The sequence below is a fragment of the Bison bison genome, unplaced genomic scaffold (genome assembly GCF_000754665.1).
Source record: "Bison bison bison isolate TAMUID 2011002044 unplaced genomic scaffold, Bison_UMD1.0 scf7180017864458, whole genome shotgun sequence".
Taxonomy (NCBI): Eukaryota; Metazoa; Chordata; class Mammalia; order Artiodactyla; family Bovidae; genus Bison; species Bison bison.
Window position 1 is genome coordinate 7,051,335 of NW_011495020.1, and position 17,033 is coordinate 7,068,367.

At 39.3% G+C, this 17,033-nt stretch overlaps 1 protein-coding gene across 1 annotated transcript in view; it reads left to right on the top strand.

Moving 5' to 3' along the window:
• Positions 1 to 17,033, top strand: part of CHIC2 (cysteine-rich hydrophobic domain 2) — a 60,165-nt gene that overhangs the window by 153 nt on the left and 42,979 nt on the right. The window contains exon 2 of the mRNA XM_010859724.1: positions 5 to 51. Coding sequence (XP_010858026.1) covers positions 5 to 51 — 47 coding nt within the window. The remainder of the gene's footprint in view (positions 1 to 4; positions 52 to 17,033) is intronic.

A 17,033-nucleotide genomic window follows, 5' to 3' on the forward strand; every position in this document is an offset into this window, starting at 1 on the left:
CAAGTACTCGCCGGACCCGGTGGTGGTCCGCGGCTCTGGTCACGTCACCGTGTAAGGCCCGGTGGAGGGCGAGGGCGAGGACGGGAGGTGCAGGGCTGGGGTGGGCCCCTAACTCCGCGGGGGCCTTCTCTCCCGGTGTCCGTCGGGTGTCTGAGGCCTTCGGGAAGAGTAGGCGACCAGGAAGTGAGAACTTGCTTTATTTTCATTTGTTTCTGTCCCCGGAGTGGGGACAAACGCTGCCCTCCGCACCCCACCTCCTCCTGTTAGCAGGCCCCATGGGCCTGGGCGCTCTGACGGATCCCAGGAGGAAGGTTATTCTTTGGGGTCTGCCCTTCCGGCCACCCCTTCAGCTTCGGGGTGGAAATACACGTATTTCTAGGTGCCTCCCCCAGTTTTCTCATCCATTTACCTTGTGGTTCTCTTTCCTCGTTTGTGCCTTTGAGCCTAGTGACATATGGCTCAGAGGCCGGATCTGGGCCGGGTGAGACCCTGGCGACGATCGGTAATGAGTGGTTCCCTGTCTTCGTGTCTGTTTCACTCATACCCACAAGTCTTCCCAGTTTCTTGCAGAGTCAGTTTGTGCGGAACCAATGCAAGTTCCTGTAATTGTATATGATAAAAAAAAATGTATGGATGAACATGTGTATTTAAGATGCAGAATGATGTATGTTTACATATAATTTTAAAAAAATCTACGTGATGGGCACACACTGCTCAGGTTACTCAGGGTTCTCTGTAATCTAAGCCCTTCCTTGGGGCACGAACTCTGGGATGGTTTCTTCATTTGATAAGGGTTCCTGTAAGTTCAGTTGGCAACATTTTAAAAGTCTGATATTATTCAAACAATAAGGAAGGAGCACTTTCTGAAAGGTCATGACTAATAAAGGAATGTGAAGACTTGAACCAAATAATGAGCTGTCCGGAAGCAGGAAGTTTTGTAATGTTTGTCGGAGAAGTTCAGAGTTTTGTACAAGTTGAAGAATTTTAGATCTTTTAGATTTTAGATCTCTGTTCAAATCCTAGGTCAAACTTCATGCTTGTCAGACATCTCTCCACTTTACCTTTTTAGTAAAATACAAAGGGCCAGTAAGTTTGAAATTTCCTGGAACACTTTATATTTTATTTTTGGCTTAGGGTGAGTGGGATGTGCAGTGAATAACTGTTAGTGAAATAGTAGGACTTCTCATATAAGACTGTCAGCAAAATCTTTTCACTTCTCAAAACATGATATGACCAGCCATATTGTTGTTTGGGTGTGCTTATGTAATGCTTTGATTTCTTTAGCACCTGTTAGTTTATATTCTGGTGACTTAGTATAAAAACACTGCATTATCTCTGTCACAGTGCCATGAGAAGACAATAAAATATCACCGTACTAACAGTTACTTAGTATTTTAAGTGTCATCACTAGCATCATTAAGACATATAGCCAAATACTATGGGATATTAAATCTTTTTAACATATATCACAGAAATGTTTACATCTCAGAGCCTGCCATTTGTTTTGTTTGACTATTTGAACCTTAATGCATTCTTTTAAACCTAAGGAGTGCTTAAAGATTGGTTTTCAAACTTTATCATGGTATCTGTCCACCCTTCCCCATAAATTCCTCGTATCAAAGAAAAGCTGGCAAAATTTTATTTTAAAAGGTGCAGCTATAGTTATAATGTTTCCTCTGAGTAAAAGAAAAGCTAAGTACATTGTTGGGCCTGATGGAAAAGTCAGAGAGCTCAGCACCGAATAGGTGATTAGTAAATTTGATTTTAGTTGGCTACTTACAGAGGTTAACAGAGTGGGAGAGAATTATTAGTGGTTCCCAATCTTAATTGCCCATTGGAATCACTTGGGGAGTTTTTGTCATTGCCCCAGTGGAAGCCAAGTTTCTGAGTGAGGTCCTAGTTTGTTTAAAAAGTTCCACAAGTGACTCAAGTAGGTACCCAGGATTAAACACCACTATTCCAGAGTATTAAGAGAAACTAAATGCCCGCAATAAACAGTATGCCTTTCTACATAGAAGTTAATTTTTCTATGCTCTCTCTCAACTTCACTTTCTTTCCTGTTATTTTGGTTCTAGGCTCTGGGTTCAAATCTACCCTTTGCCACTTCTTGGGTAAATTATTTATCTGTGACTCTTCATTTAAAATGGGGCTAGTTGTAGTCCCTAATTGTTAAAATTAAGGATTGAGACAGTACATGCAAAGAATTCATCACATTGTGTGGTACTGTGCTCAATAAATATAGCCTTTATTAATTATCATCCACACATATAGTGTTCCTCTTTGAGAAACATAGGTATAAAGCACAGTACTAAGAAATCCAGACTGCCTTTCTCAAACTTAATAGTGACTCACTTTAGTCTTATTTTTCCATTTCTGGGCGATTTGTATGAGGGTAAATTGTGTGAAATATTTCAAAGAGAATAAGAATCTTCTACATTGAAGGCCTAATCCTGTTTTGTGGGGACATAGATAAGTACAGTTAATAGTACAAAACTTTTTGTATCATTCACTGGCATACTATGCAAGTAGGAGTCAGTTAATACCTATAATGGTTTTTGAAATTGGTGTTTGTGGGTTGCTATAACTGTTGAGCATGTTCAGTTTTTCTTGCCTGCAAGTATAAATGGGAAGAGCTATTAAAACAGTTGAAAGACTACTGGTTAAGCTTATCACTACAGCTGCCCTATCTGCTCCTTCTCTATTTAAACTAAGGAGCTGCTCAGAGCTGTTTTCCCTTACTGGTTTGGAAGTCAATATAATGTAATGTATAGAATCATCTGCAATCCACATCAATCTGAAACTATATAGATCTATTCATGTGTGTTTTTCACAGATGTCACTTTTGAGTAGACCTTCACGATTGATTATTTCTACTCTTTTCCCCTCCATGATATAATACGTCATGTTATATTGCTGTTATTTTAGAAGTCACTGTATTCTCGTATAGAAGAAGGCAATGGCACCCCACTCCAGTACTCTTGCCTGGAAAATCCCATGGACGGAGGAGCCTGGTAGGTTGCAGTCCATGGGGTTGCGAAGAGTTGGACACTACTGAGCGACTTCACTTTCACTTTTCACTTTCATGCACTGGAGAAGGAAATGGCAACCCACTCCAGTGTTCTTGCCTGGAGAATCCCAGGGACGGGGGAGCCTGGTGGGCTGCCGTCTATGGGGTCGCACAGAGTTGGACACGACTGAAGCGACTTAGCAGCAGCAGCAGTATTCTTGTATGACATAATGTGGCATGTCATTATAGTGATGTGAGAAAGTAAGTCATCTTTCATTTTCTACTACACAGGCAGGGCTTAGTTAGTTTTGTGGCATAATCAGATATTGGGCATACAAGTATTTAAAATGTATAATTTGCCTAAATGAAGTTTGCTTTAATGTAGTTTCTAGTATTTTCATATTGACCACAAGTCAGGCTTAAACTGTGTACTTCCATTAAGATCAGTATTCTTTCTTGATATTTTTCTAGATGAGTGTAATAATTTCCTTCATTTTTAGATTTGAATGTAGCAATATGGAACAAGCTGGCAGCTCCAATAGGAAGAAATCTTATACAAAATAGTATTTTGAGGAAAAGTGTTTGAAGGAAGAGAGGGAAATGATAAGTTCCTGTTATTGCATAATTTTTATGTACATCTAATTTAAAAGACTGGAGCTCACAGTTCAAAGATTTTTCTGTGTGTGTATGTGTACTTCTCAGTTTATTATGTAATGAAGATGAAGGAAAGGTGATTAATTTATTAGGTGTTAATTGGCAAAATTGGTTAATATTTTTTAAAATTATGACATTCTGTTCCCCTTAGAATAAATTTTTGTAACTATCATTTGTTGAAGAGTTTGATTTTTCACAGTGATGATAGCAGTGTGCTTAATATAAAAATTAGAATTTAAAACTAGGTTTTAGGCCAGTATTTCCTGTCTAATCTGTCATCATAACTGACATTATCAGTTCCTATCTTGTTTCATGCCCTCCCATATAAAAATCAAACTTGGAGCCTCCCTAGGGAATGTTTAATTTTTGACTTCTAACATAAGCCTTGTCATAGAACCAGCTTATTTTTAGATTTGTTTCTGATGTTATTCTCCTAATTTCACTAAATTACTGTGTCTTCGGGTACTTTCCTCTGAGGTATAATCTTTCTACGATGTCCACAAAAATTCCTCATCCTTTACCAGCTTTTATCAATGGCTGTGAGACATCACTCTCTTTATCATTCATCTCAGGTAAGCTGTGGAAAATTGAAAGATTTAGAAATGTGACTTGAAATAATATGGATAGGACCTTTGCATAGGAGACATCACAGAACACCTCAGTATATATTGACCTTTCAGATAGTAGAGTTAAAAAAAATTCTGTCTTGAAATGTACTGGACCAGGATTGCTACAGCATGCTGTGGTAAGCAACAGGAGATTTGCTTAAATAACAGATTCACTTCAGTTAAATAATTTTATAAACTTTTGTAACTCTCACCTTATCTCCACTCAGCATAATTATTCCATTTTTAAAGATTAAATTTTTTGTTTGGAGACTTTTAAGGTTCTTTTTGATATTTCTCCACAAAGCTGGATAGTTCTTTGAAGGCAGGAATTATGTTTATTGGTTTTTATTTCTCCATTACTTAATGTGGTGTCTGGAATAGTGAAGTGAAGTGACAGTCACTCAGTTGTGTCTGACTCTTTGCCACCCTATGGACTATATAGTCCATGGACTTCTCCAGGCCAGAATACTGGAGTGGGTAGCCTTTCCCTTCTCCAGGGGATCTTCCCAACCCAGGGATCGAACCCAGATCTCCCGCATTACAGGCGGATTCTTTACCAGCTGAGCCACAGGGGGAAGCCCAAGAATACTGGAGTGGGTAGCCTATCCATTCTCCGGTGGATCTTCCCGACCTAGGAATTGAACTGGGGTCTCCTGCATTGCAGGTGGATTCTTTACCAACTGAGCTATCAGGGAAGCCCTGTCTGGAATATGATAGGTTTTGAAATGTTCTCTAAATAAATGAGGTAATTGCATACATCTTTGGATCTTGTCAAACTTGTCAAAATAATAACTGTTTTCTTTTTTTTTTTTGGTACCTCTGAAACGAAGGCAAACTATTGTACAATAGAACTCTTATAACCACATTCATAAGATAAATGGCTTATCATTTTTTACGTTATTTTTTTATTTTGGCTGCACTTTCAGGATCTTAGTTCCCTGGCCAAAGATTGAACCCTGGCAGTGAAAGCACAGAGTCTTAACCACTGGACCTCCAGGAAATTCCTTGGTTTGTCTTTTTCTAAACAGCAAATTTGGTGATTGTGAGAAAATTGTCTGTTTAAAGTAGATATTATTTTCCCTGAGATTTTTCTTGCTCCTTATAATTTGAGAGGAAATTACTTTGATTTAGAACACAGCATTGAGCAATTTCTGACACTATAAAGAAAAAAGTGCTCAATATCTTAACTGGACCAAGTGCTAAAACTTCTCGGTGAGTGAACTTTCTTGAAGAAATGAGAAATATGGTAGTAAGCTTGTTTCAAAATTTTACTGTAATTTGAAATTCACATGATCAGTTCAGTCGCTCATTCGTGTCCGACTCTTTGTGACCCCATGGACTGCAGCACACCAGGCTTCCCTGTCTATCACCAACTGCCAGAGCTTACTCAAATTCATGTCCATCGAGTCTGTGATGCCATCCAACCATCTCATCCTCTGTCGTCCCCTTCTCCTGCCTTCAGTTTTTCCTGGCATTAGGGTCTTTTCCAGTGAGTCAGTTCTTTGCATCAGGTGGCCAAAGTATTGGAGTTTCAGCTTCAGCATCAGTCCTTTCGGTGAATATTCAGGACTGATTTCCTTTAGGATGGATTGGTTGGATCTCCTTGCAGTCCAAGGGACTCTCAAGAGTCTTCTCCAACACCACAGTTCAAAAGCATCAATTCTTTGATGCTCAGCTTTCTTTATAGTCCAACTCGCACATCCATACATGACTATTGGAAAACTCATAGCTTTGACTAGATGGACCTTTGTTGGCAAAGTAATGTCTCTGCTTTTTAATATGCTGTCTAGGTTGGTCACAGTTTTTCTTCCAAGGAGCAAGCGTCTTTTAATATCATGGCTGCAGTCACCATCTGCAGTGATTTTGGAGCCGCAAAAAATAAAGTCTGTCACTGTTTCCATTGTTGCCCCATCTATTTGCCGTGAAGTGATGGGACCAGATGCCATGGTCTTAGTTTTCTGAATGTTGAGCTTTAAGCCAGCTTTTTCACTCTCCTCTTTCACTTTCATCAAGAGGCTCTTTATTTCTTCTTCGCTTTCTGCCATAAGGGTGGTGTCATTTAAATATCTGAGGTTATTGGTATTTCTCCTGGCACTGTTGATTCCAGCTTGTGCTTCATCCAGTCTAGCATTTCTCATGATGTACTCTGCAGGCTATGGTTTTTCCAGCAGTCATGTATGGATGTGAGAGTTGGACTGTGAAGAAAGCTGAGCGCCGAAGAATTGATGCTTTTGAACTGTGGTGTTGGAGAAGACTCTTGAGAGTCCCTTGGACTGCAAGGAGATCCAGCCAGTCCTGGGTGTTCTTTGGAAGGAATGATGCTAAAGCTGAAACTCCAGTACTTTGGCCACCTCACGCGTAGAGTTGACTCATTGGAAAAGACCCTGATGCTGGGAGGGATTGGAGGCAGGAGAAGAAGGGGGCGACAGAAGTTGAGATGACTGGATGGCATCACCGACTCGATGGACGTGAGTCTGAGTGAACTCCGGGAGTTGGTGATGGACAGGGAGGCCTGGTGTGCTGCAATTCATGGGGTCGCAAAGAGTCGGACACGACTGAGCAACTGAACTGAATTGAACTGAACTGAACTCTGCATATAAGTTAAATAAGCAGGGTGACAATATATAGCCTTGATGTATGCCTTTCCCAACTTGGAACCAGTCTGTTGTTCCATGTCCAGTTCTAACTGTTGCTTCTTGACCTGCATACAGATTTCTCAGGAGGCGGGTCAGGTGGTCTGGTAGTCCCATCTCTTTCAGAATTTTTCACCATTTGTTGTGATCCACACAGTCAAAGGCTTTGGCATAGTCAGTAAAGCAGAAGTAGATATTTTTTGGAACTCTCGCTTTTTCAATGATCCAATGAATGTTGGCAATTTGATCTCTGGTTCCTCTGCCTTTTCTAAATCCAGCTTGAATATCTGGAAGTTCACGGTTCACATACTGTTGAAGCCTGGCTTGGAGAATTTTGAACATTATTTTGCTAGTGTGTGAGATAAGTACAACTGTGTGGTAGTTTGAACATTCTTTGACATTGCCTTTCTTTGGGATTGGAATGAAAACTGACCTTTTCCAGTCCTGTGGCCACTGCTGAGTTTTCCAAATTTGCTGGCATATTGAGTGCAGCGCTTTCACAGCATCATCTTTTAGAATTTGAAATAGATCAGCTGGAATTCCATTACCTCCACTAACTTTGTTTGTAGTGATGCTTCCTAAGGCCCATTTGACTTCGCATTCTAGGATGCCTGGCTCTAGGTGAGTGATCACACCGTCGTGGTTATCTGGGTCATGAAGGTCTTTTTTGTGTAGATCTTCTGTGTGTTCTTGCTACCTCTTAATATAGTCTGCTTCTGTTAGGTCCATACCATTTCTGTCCTTCATTGTGCCCATCTTTGCATGAAATGTTTGCTTGGTATCTTTCATTTTCTTGAAGAGATCTCTAGTCTTTCCCATTCTGTTGTTTTCCTCTATTTCTTTGTATTAATCGCTGAGGAAGGCTTTCTTATCTCTCCTTGCTATTCTTTGGAACTCTGCATTCAAATGGGTATATGTTTCTTTTTCCCCTTTGCCTGTAGCTTCCCTTCTTTTCTCAGCTATTTGTAAGGCCTCCTCAGACAACCATTTTGCTTTTTTGCATTTCTTTTTCTTGGGGATGGTCTTGATCAAAATTTTGCTGTAATTTGAAATACACATGGATATTCCAGTCCAAACAGTTCATTGTGGGATTTCTGCCTGCCAACAGATGTGAAATTATCTAGTACTTAAAATGTTATGCGTTTAGCTAAGTGGAATATAGGAACTAAATGGTGGAAAGTAAATGATAAGAGATTCTTTATGATGGTACAAAAGCTGTTATTATTCTAAATAACATTATTCTAAAGAATAATATTTTTGATAGCTGCTCTTGAATCCCAGCTTGAGTTTATATTCCTAATAGGTTAAATGCCTAGGATATTAGATCAACTGTGTACTCAGAAGGGAATCTTTTTTTCTTTTTTTAATACTTTTTATTTATTTTATTTTTTGTGCTGGGTCTTTGTTGCTCTGGGCTGGCTTTCTCTAGTTTTGGTGAGCAGGGGCTATACTTTGTTGCTGAGCATGGTCTCTAGAGCTCAGTAGTTGTGGCACAGACTTAGTTGCTCCATGGCATGTGAAATCTTCTCAGATTAGGGATCGAACCGGTGTCCCCTGCATTGGCAGATGGTTTCTTATCCATTGCACCACCAGGAAAGTTCAGAATGGAATCTTTTAAGTCTTTTTAGCATCTATGGCTTAGCTTTTTAATCTACTATAAAGCTACTTAAGATATTATTCTCAATGAAATTAAGCTTTAAAATATAACAGCAACAGTTGCTTTTAAGTATCTTACTCTGATGTCTTCTGGGTAAGATTTGTTGGTGACTTTTCATAATTTGTTTCAGAATCCATTTGTAAAATCAGATGTTATACCAGTGTTTCCATGTTCATGCAATCTTGCTTAATCTCAGTACAGTATTTCTTAAATTTGCCTGATTATTAGAATCACTTGCCCGATTATCAGAATCACTAAGGACATTTTAAAAAATACACATTTCAGACTTCCTCAATCAGAATCTTTAAGGGAAGAGTCTAGGAATTTTTATTTTTGATAGGAGCTTGGGTGATTCTTAGACACGTTTGGAAAGCAAGAGATGGTTCTGTGGAAAGAGTGGTCTCTGATGTCAAGCAAATTGATTTCAGTTCTCAGAGACTTCTGAACTATAGCCATTAACTTTTCTTAACTTTAGTTTTCTCATCTGCAAAAGGGATATCTATCTCAGGGATTAGGTGTGACAGTCAGAAATAATTTATCTGATTACCTGAACCCATAATAGACATTTGGCAAATTATTGCCATATATTTTTATATTTATCCCTTCATGTGTATTTTTTGGTTAATCTTTATCATTGTCTTGAAAATCAGTCGGAAACATGCTCTCCTGCTTTAAGATCCTGTCAGAATTATCTGTTTGAGTAGAGGAAACTTTTAATCAAAAGAAAATCTTGACAGATTGGTACATTGTGGTGTTCTTAGAGGCCATTGAGGTATTTTAAAGTTTGAGGATCTTTTTTTTCTAAATGGCACTTTCCTTTTGAATTTGCATATGAGAGCTTTTGCTTTCTGTTTATGTTCTTCTTTTCTTTCTAATTGATCAGCTGTAAGTTAGAAATGAGACAACCAACCTTATAAGACCAATGTATAAAGTAAGAAAAGTTGGTTCTGAGTGCTGGATTTAGATGCTTGAATTTTAATACTTGGGTTTTGAGATTCTTATCTCCTCAAGAGTATTTTTCAATTAATCCTTCATTATCAACTGTCTTGTTGAGGTTTCCTGATAAGTAATTTAACAAGTATTTATTAAATTTTATGCCCAGTATTATTTGAGGCTCTGAGTTTACAGTTATGAATGAAACATACATAGTTCCTCTGCCCTTCAGGAGCTTACAGCAACAGATAAATTATGTCTGAGAAAGTTACTGCGAAGGAGACATTAGCATCTGTGGCAGAAAATAATGTGATATAGAGAACCCCTCTGAGAAGGTAAAATTTAGGAAGGGTGAGAGAGTCCTGTGAGGAGCCGCGCGGGTCTGGAGAACAGCAAAATAAGTTTGGCTTGCCTGAGGAGCTGAAAGGATGCTGCTACTGCATTGTGGCCAGAACATAGGAAACAAAGGAGATAGCTCCTTGAAATGAGATTGGCAAGCTCAGTAGGGACCAAAAAGGATTATAGAGAGATTCGAGTGAAACTGGGGAGAGTAGTTGGGAGCTGTTGGAACAGTAAAGATGAGATGATAGTGGCCTGGTTTAGGGTGATAGACTTTAGATAAAGGAGGTGTTACAATTCTGGCTGTAAGCCATCAAATTTAGCAACTTTTCTATGAGGTATGGCAGAACATTGCATCGGTCACTTTTGCCATCTCATTTCCCAGTTGTGTTATTTTTTATTTTCTTTTGGTCTTTGTTTTGGCTTTGTGAACCGTAAGGTCAAAGATCTGTGGCTGCCCTTACTGTTGACTTGAGACTGTCATGATGACATACCTGCATTTCCTGTTCTGCTGCCACAGGGCAGCTAAGTATGACAAGAGAACAGTGGCTACTCCACAAGATCGTGGCTTTCCCACAAGATGGTAGATTTTGAAATGAGGACCTTTGTACCCTTTAGCTACAAGATGTATGGTGTTTGACAGTGATCTGTTCATTAGATTTGAGGAAAAGACTGCGTTTTACATTTTTACTCTTAAAGCTGAATTGTCTACATAAGGACTGAAATTTGCTCAAAAATCTGGAGAAATGATTTTCTTCTTGACGCTCTTTTCCATTCTACATTTAGTAAGTAAAGTTTACTTAGCGTAGAGTTGGTTGGACTATTGTTTTAACTTTGTTTTTTGATTGATAAGAAGTGAATGTGTGTGTCTGTATCTCTGTCTGCCTCATCTGTCTGTCTGTCTGCTTCCTGCAAGAGTAACTGGTTTTATTCTCTTTTGTTATGCATTGTAATTACAGTGGAGTCCTTGATTAGTCCAGTGAAGGAGTTCCTATGTATCCAGCCTTCTTTCTCTGCCCTTTCTAAACTGCTGCTGCTGCTGCTAAGTCACTTCAGTAGTGTCCGACTCTGTGTGACCCCATAGACAGCAGCCCACCAGGCTTCTCCGTCCCTGAGATTCTCCAGGCAAGAACATTGGAGTGGGTTGCCATTTCCTTCTCCAAGGCATGAAAGTGAAAAGTAAAAGGGAAGTCGCTCAGTCGTGTCTGACTCTTCGCAGTCCCATGGACTGCAGCCCACCAGGCTCCTCCGTCCATGGGCTTTTCCAGGCAAGAGTACTGGAGTGGGGTGCCATCACCTTTCTAAACTATCCAGTTATAAATGTTGGAGGTGGGAGGGAAGCTCATGAGGAGGGAATATATGTATGCATATAACTGATTCACATTATTATATAGCAGAAACTAATATAACATCGTAAAGCAATTATATTCCAATTAATAAATTTAAAATTTTTTTAAAAATTGTAAATGTTACTTGAAGTTGATATTTTGGTAGTCTGTACTGTAAACCAGTTCAACCGTATATTGCTTCTTAAATGGACATAGTTTATCATCATTGTGTTGTTCATAATGTTATATAAATATGAAGCATATTCTAGACTGTATACAGATTAGATATATAAAATCTTTTTTCCTTAGTCTGATTCAGATAATGTAAAGTAGTTGAGTTAGATTAGTTGCATCCCTAATTATCAGAAGTAAAACCTTGAGGTTTAATTACTATATATTTATAAAACTTTCACTGCTTAACAACATATGTAATTGTCTGATGAAAATATAAGCTTAATAGTTGAAAACTAGTAAAATTCTAATACTAGAATATTGTAAAACTGTATAGTGATGAGGTATAGTGATGAGTGATTGTAGTACATGATTTAAGTAAGTTTTTGATTTCACTAGTTTATGAATGAGATTATACTCTCACAGAGCTGGTGGAACTCAAATGTATAGAATTTTGTCACACAGTTAGAAATTTTTAGAGTTATATTCTGAGACTCATATATTTGTGTCTCCAACTCCAGGGGTTCTATATCTTCTGGGTACACTTTCAGTTCTATCCTTCCATGAGCCACATTGATATTTAGATGTGTATTAAGGTAGCCAGATGAATTTAAAGCATGATTTTTATATATTAAAACCTATTAATTTCTTGATTATGACTTCATCTCCCAAAATAGCTAAAAAGTTGACTTCATTGAGCTCAGAGTTCGGCATTAGAAAATAAGTGCTGTCTTCACTTGCCATTTGTATAACCTATGTGTTCAGATTGTATCTGAAATTTCTGGTTTATATCTCACACGCTAGCAAAGTAACACTCAAAATTCTCCAAGCCAGGCTTCAACAGTACGTGAACTGTGAACTTCTAGATATTCAAGCTGGATTTAGAAAAGGCAGAGGAACCAGAGATCAAATTGCCAACATTCATTGGATCATTGAAAAAGCGAGAGAGTTCGAAAAATATCTACTTCTGCTTTATTGACTATGCCAAAGCCTTTGACTGTGTGGATCACAACAAATGGTGAAAAATTCTGAAAGAGATGGGACTGCCAGACCACCTGACCTGCCTCCTGAGAAATCTGTATGCAGGTCAAGAAGCAACAGTTAGAACTGGACATGGAACAACAGACTGGTTCAAAATTGGGAAAGGAGTATGTCAAGGCTGTATATTGTCACCCTGCTTATTTAACTTATATGCAGAGTACATCATGCAAAATGCTGGGCTGGAAGAAGCACAAGCTGGAATCAAGATTGCCAGGAGAAATACCAATAACCTCAGGTATTCAGATGACACCACCCTTATGGCAGAAAGCGAAGAAGAGCTAAAGAGCTTCTTGATGAAAGTGAAGGAGGAGAGGGCAAAAGTTGGCTTAAAGCTCAACATTCAGAAAACTAAGATTATGGCATCCAGTCCCATCACTTCATGGCAAATAGATGGGGAAACAATGGAAACAGTGTCGGACTTTATCTTTTGGGGCTCCAGAATCACTGCAGATGGTGACTGCAGCCATGATATTAAAAGACGCTTGCTCCTTGGAAGAAAAGCTGTGACCAACCTAGACAGCATATTAAAAAGCAGAGACATTACTTTGCCAACAAAGGTCCATCTAGTCAAAGTTATGGTTTTTCCAATAGTCATGTATGGATGTGCGAGTTGGACTATAAAGAAAGCTGAGCGCTGAAGAATTGATGCTTTTGAATTGTGGTGTTGGAGAAGACTCTTGAGAGTCCCTTGGACTGCAAGGAGATCCAATCAGTCCATCCTAAAGGAAATCAGTCCTGAATATTCACCGAAAGGACTGATGCTGAAGCTGAAACTCTAATACTTTGGCCACCTGATGCAAAGAACTGACTCATTGGGAAAGACCCTGATCCTGGGAAAGATTGAAGATGGGATAAGAAGGGGACAACAGAGAATGAGATGGTCGGATGGCATCACTGACTCAATGAACATGAGTTTGAGTAAGCTCCGGGGGTTGGTGATGGATAGGGAAGTCTGGCATGCTGCAGTCCATGGGGATCTCAAAGAGTCAGACACGACTGAGCCACTGAACTGAACTAATGTTCATATGTGTTATCATATTGACAGGAAGATAAAATTCTTTTGAGTCTATAGATTTGTATGGGTTGAGTGTCTCAGAGTCCAGAATATCCAAAACTGAGTTTGTATTCTTCCCCCAAACTCAGCTTTCAAGTGCAGCCTTCCTCTTCTCAGTTGATGGCAGACCTGGTATCCTGTTTGCTTAGAGTAGAAAAAGTCTTTGACACATCCTTGATGTCCCTATTTTTCTTTTACTGCATCTAATCTATCAAGAAGTAAATCTCTTGACTCTGTCTTAAAAAAATATCCAAAATCTGACAACTTTTTGCCATCTCTGTACTGCTGGTGTGAGTTGTCATTGTCTCTCTTCTGCCGTATATTACATACTTTTCTTCACCCTGCTCCCACCTTTGCTTCTTAACCTTTACAGTTTTTTTTGGTACATCTGACACAGAGATTCTTCTAAAACACAAATCAGATCATGTCTCTTTTCTGTCAGAACTCCCCATCTTCAGAGTTAAAGTTCCTTTTAATGGCCTGTAAGACCCTACCTGCTGTGGCCCATCATTATTTCTCTGACTTCTACCATTCTTCACTTGTTTACCCTAGTCTAGTCACACAAGCCTCCTTTCTATTCACTGAATTATTCTAGGCACACTTCTAGCTAAGGGCTTTGCACTGTTTGGTTCCACTTTCTGAAATATCCCTCTGCCCCAGATACCCAAATGGCTAGCTCCTTCACCTTCTTCAAATCTTTCACAATTATCTTATGAGTCCTGTCCTCCTTTCTACTTAAAATTAAAACTCATCTGCTTCCCCTTACTCTGTGCTTCTCTTTTTCCATAGTGCTTTCTCTGTCAGAATGTGAGATGAGCCACACTTGGTAAAGAGTACAAACTTTAGCAAGGAGGAAAACTCTCAAACTTTGCTGATAGGAATAAAGCTTTAAAACTTTCTTCCATTTTTTTGTAGTAGTTCTACCTATAAAATGTGAATCCAGAAAACCTTGCTATTTTTTTTCCTTAAAAACTTTGAAATTGCATTTGACCTTTGGGCATAAGTGACCCTGAGAACAGGTTGTTTTATGTGAGGCAAATAAACCCAGAAAATTTGCTTTCTTGAGATAACATATCTAGTTGATATCTGAACCAGGGTTAGAATTCAGGCATTCTGTTTCTCCATTGTGTTGCTTTTGTGTTTTCACCACAGTAACTTCTTTGTGCCTTTCAACCTTTGTCTTATCTGCATGGATTCCTGGCCTCATGCTTGCCCATATTAGCTCCAACTGTTTAATTTTTCCTAGCTTTCCTGAGGGGCATTTCTGGTGGCTCAGAAGGTAAAGAATCTGCCTGCAGTGGGGAGACCAGGGTTCAGTCCCTGGGTTGGGAAGACGCCTAGGGAAGGGAATGGGTACCCACTCCAGTATTCTTGCCTAGAGAATTCCTTGGACAGAGAAGCCTGGTGGGCTTCCTGAACCCAGCACCTCTCTGTGTACCCTGTTTCCTCCACATTAACCCTGACCTTGAAGAGGTTGGCAGAAGGTTGGAATACCTTTGACAGTTAACATTAGTTTTATCATTGGCTGTTTTATTTGCTAAGCTGTTTGAAGAGGGTGTTTGTGAAGTCATTGTGATCTGGACTTTCTCTAGTTTATCGTTATCTATAAAAAGTGAAAGTGAAGTCGCTCCGTTGTGTCTGACTCTTTGCGACCCCATGGACTGTAGCCTACAAGGCTCCTCCAGCCATGGAATTTTCCAGGGGAGAATACTGGAGTGGATTGCTGTTTCCTTCTCCAGGGGATCTTCTTGACCTAGGGATTGAACCCAGATTTCCCATATTGCAGGCAGACGCTTTACTTTCTGAGCCACCAGGGAAGCGCCCTATCATTATCTATAGTGGACGTTAATGATAATATTGTCAGCTTTATTAGAAGAGTGATAACTGTAATAAAAACATAGCATACATTTGCATTGTTATAGCATATTAAAAAGCAGAGACATTACTTTACCAACAAAGGTCCGTCTAGTCAAGGCTATGGTTTTTCCAGTGGTCATGTATGGATGTGAGAGTTGGACTGTGAAGAAGGCTGAGCGCCGAAGAATTGATGCTTTTGAACTGTGGTGTTGGAGAAGACTCTTGAGAGTCCCTTGGACTGCAAGGAGATCCAACCAGTCCATTCTGAAGGAGATCAGCCCTGGGATTTCTTTGGAAGGAATGATGCTAAAGCTGAAACTCCAGTATTTTGGCCACCTCATGCAAAGAGTTGACTCATTGGAAAAGACTCATGCTGGGAGGGATTGGGGGCAGGAGGAGAAGGGGATGACAGAGGATGAGATGGCTGGATGGCATCACCGACTCAATGGACGTGAGTTTGAGTGAACTCCGGGAGTTGGTGATGGACAGGGAGGCCTGGCATGCTGTGATTCCTGGGGTCGTAAAGAGTCGGACACAACTGAGCAACTGAACTGAACTGAACTGATAAAAGCAGTTAAACATATGGAGTTTATGCAGTGCATTGTTGGTGGTTTATGTATATGAATTCATTTAATGAGTTAGAGGTTGTTATCCTTGGTGTATAAATAGGGAAACTGAGGCTTAGGAAAAGTAACTTGCTCAAAGTGACACATCTAGAAAAGGCAGTGTCAAGATTTCAGTCCAGGCAATCTGGCTCGAGTCTTGTTTGCTTAATTGCTTTTATTGAACCAGAGCAGCAAACTCAAGTGTTCTCTATATAATTCATCAACAGAAATACTTACAGGAAAATCCTACATATGTGGGGATTTTAGATACAAATGTGAAAAGCTCAAAACCAGATTTTTCCCCTAGATCCATATGAGAATGTTAACATTTATTGTGTGCTATTTTTTAATGCATTCTTGTAGTTTATCAGCATTTTAAAATTTATTTTTAAAATATTTATTTAGCTGCACTGGGTGTTGTAGCTTGTAGGATGTTTAGTTGCAGCATGCAGAATCTTATAGTTGCAGCATGCAAACTCTTAGTTGCTACTTGTGAGATCTAGTTCCCTGACCAGATATTGAACCTCAGGCCCCCTACATTGGGAGCGTAGAGTCTTAGCCACTGGACCACCAGGGAAGTCCCACGTGTTGTTTTTAATTTTATAATTTCTATTTGATGGAAAAAGTTTTTTTCTCTCCAGTTCCCAAATATTTTCTCAATTTAGAGTTTCTAGTTCAAGGAGAGAAAGTTATTAGAGGCATTGTCCAGTAGTAGAAATTACCCAGGCTTGGGTTCAGGAGAATAAGGCTCTAGCCTAGATCTTACATGTTAATTAGTTATGATACCCAAGTTATTTGCGTTCTATGCATCAATTTCTTCATTTGTAAAATTAAATATTTGGACCAAAGGATGGTTGTGGTCCCTTTTAGCTCTCAGATTCAGAGATTCTATTGTGGAATTAGGAATTTTTTTTTCTATTTAATTTTCAAATTTTTACAATTTATTTAACATATATTTAAATATACTTTAAAAATCCTTAAAGTATGCCCTGAAATACACTTTAAACTAGTAGAATTATCTTGAAATCTAAACATGTCAATTGTGTGTATATTTCCTTCAGTTCAGTTCAGTTCAGTCACTCAGTCATGTCCTACTCTTTGCGACCCCATGAATCACAGCACGCCAGGCCTCCCTGTCCATCACCA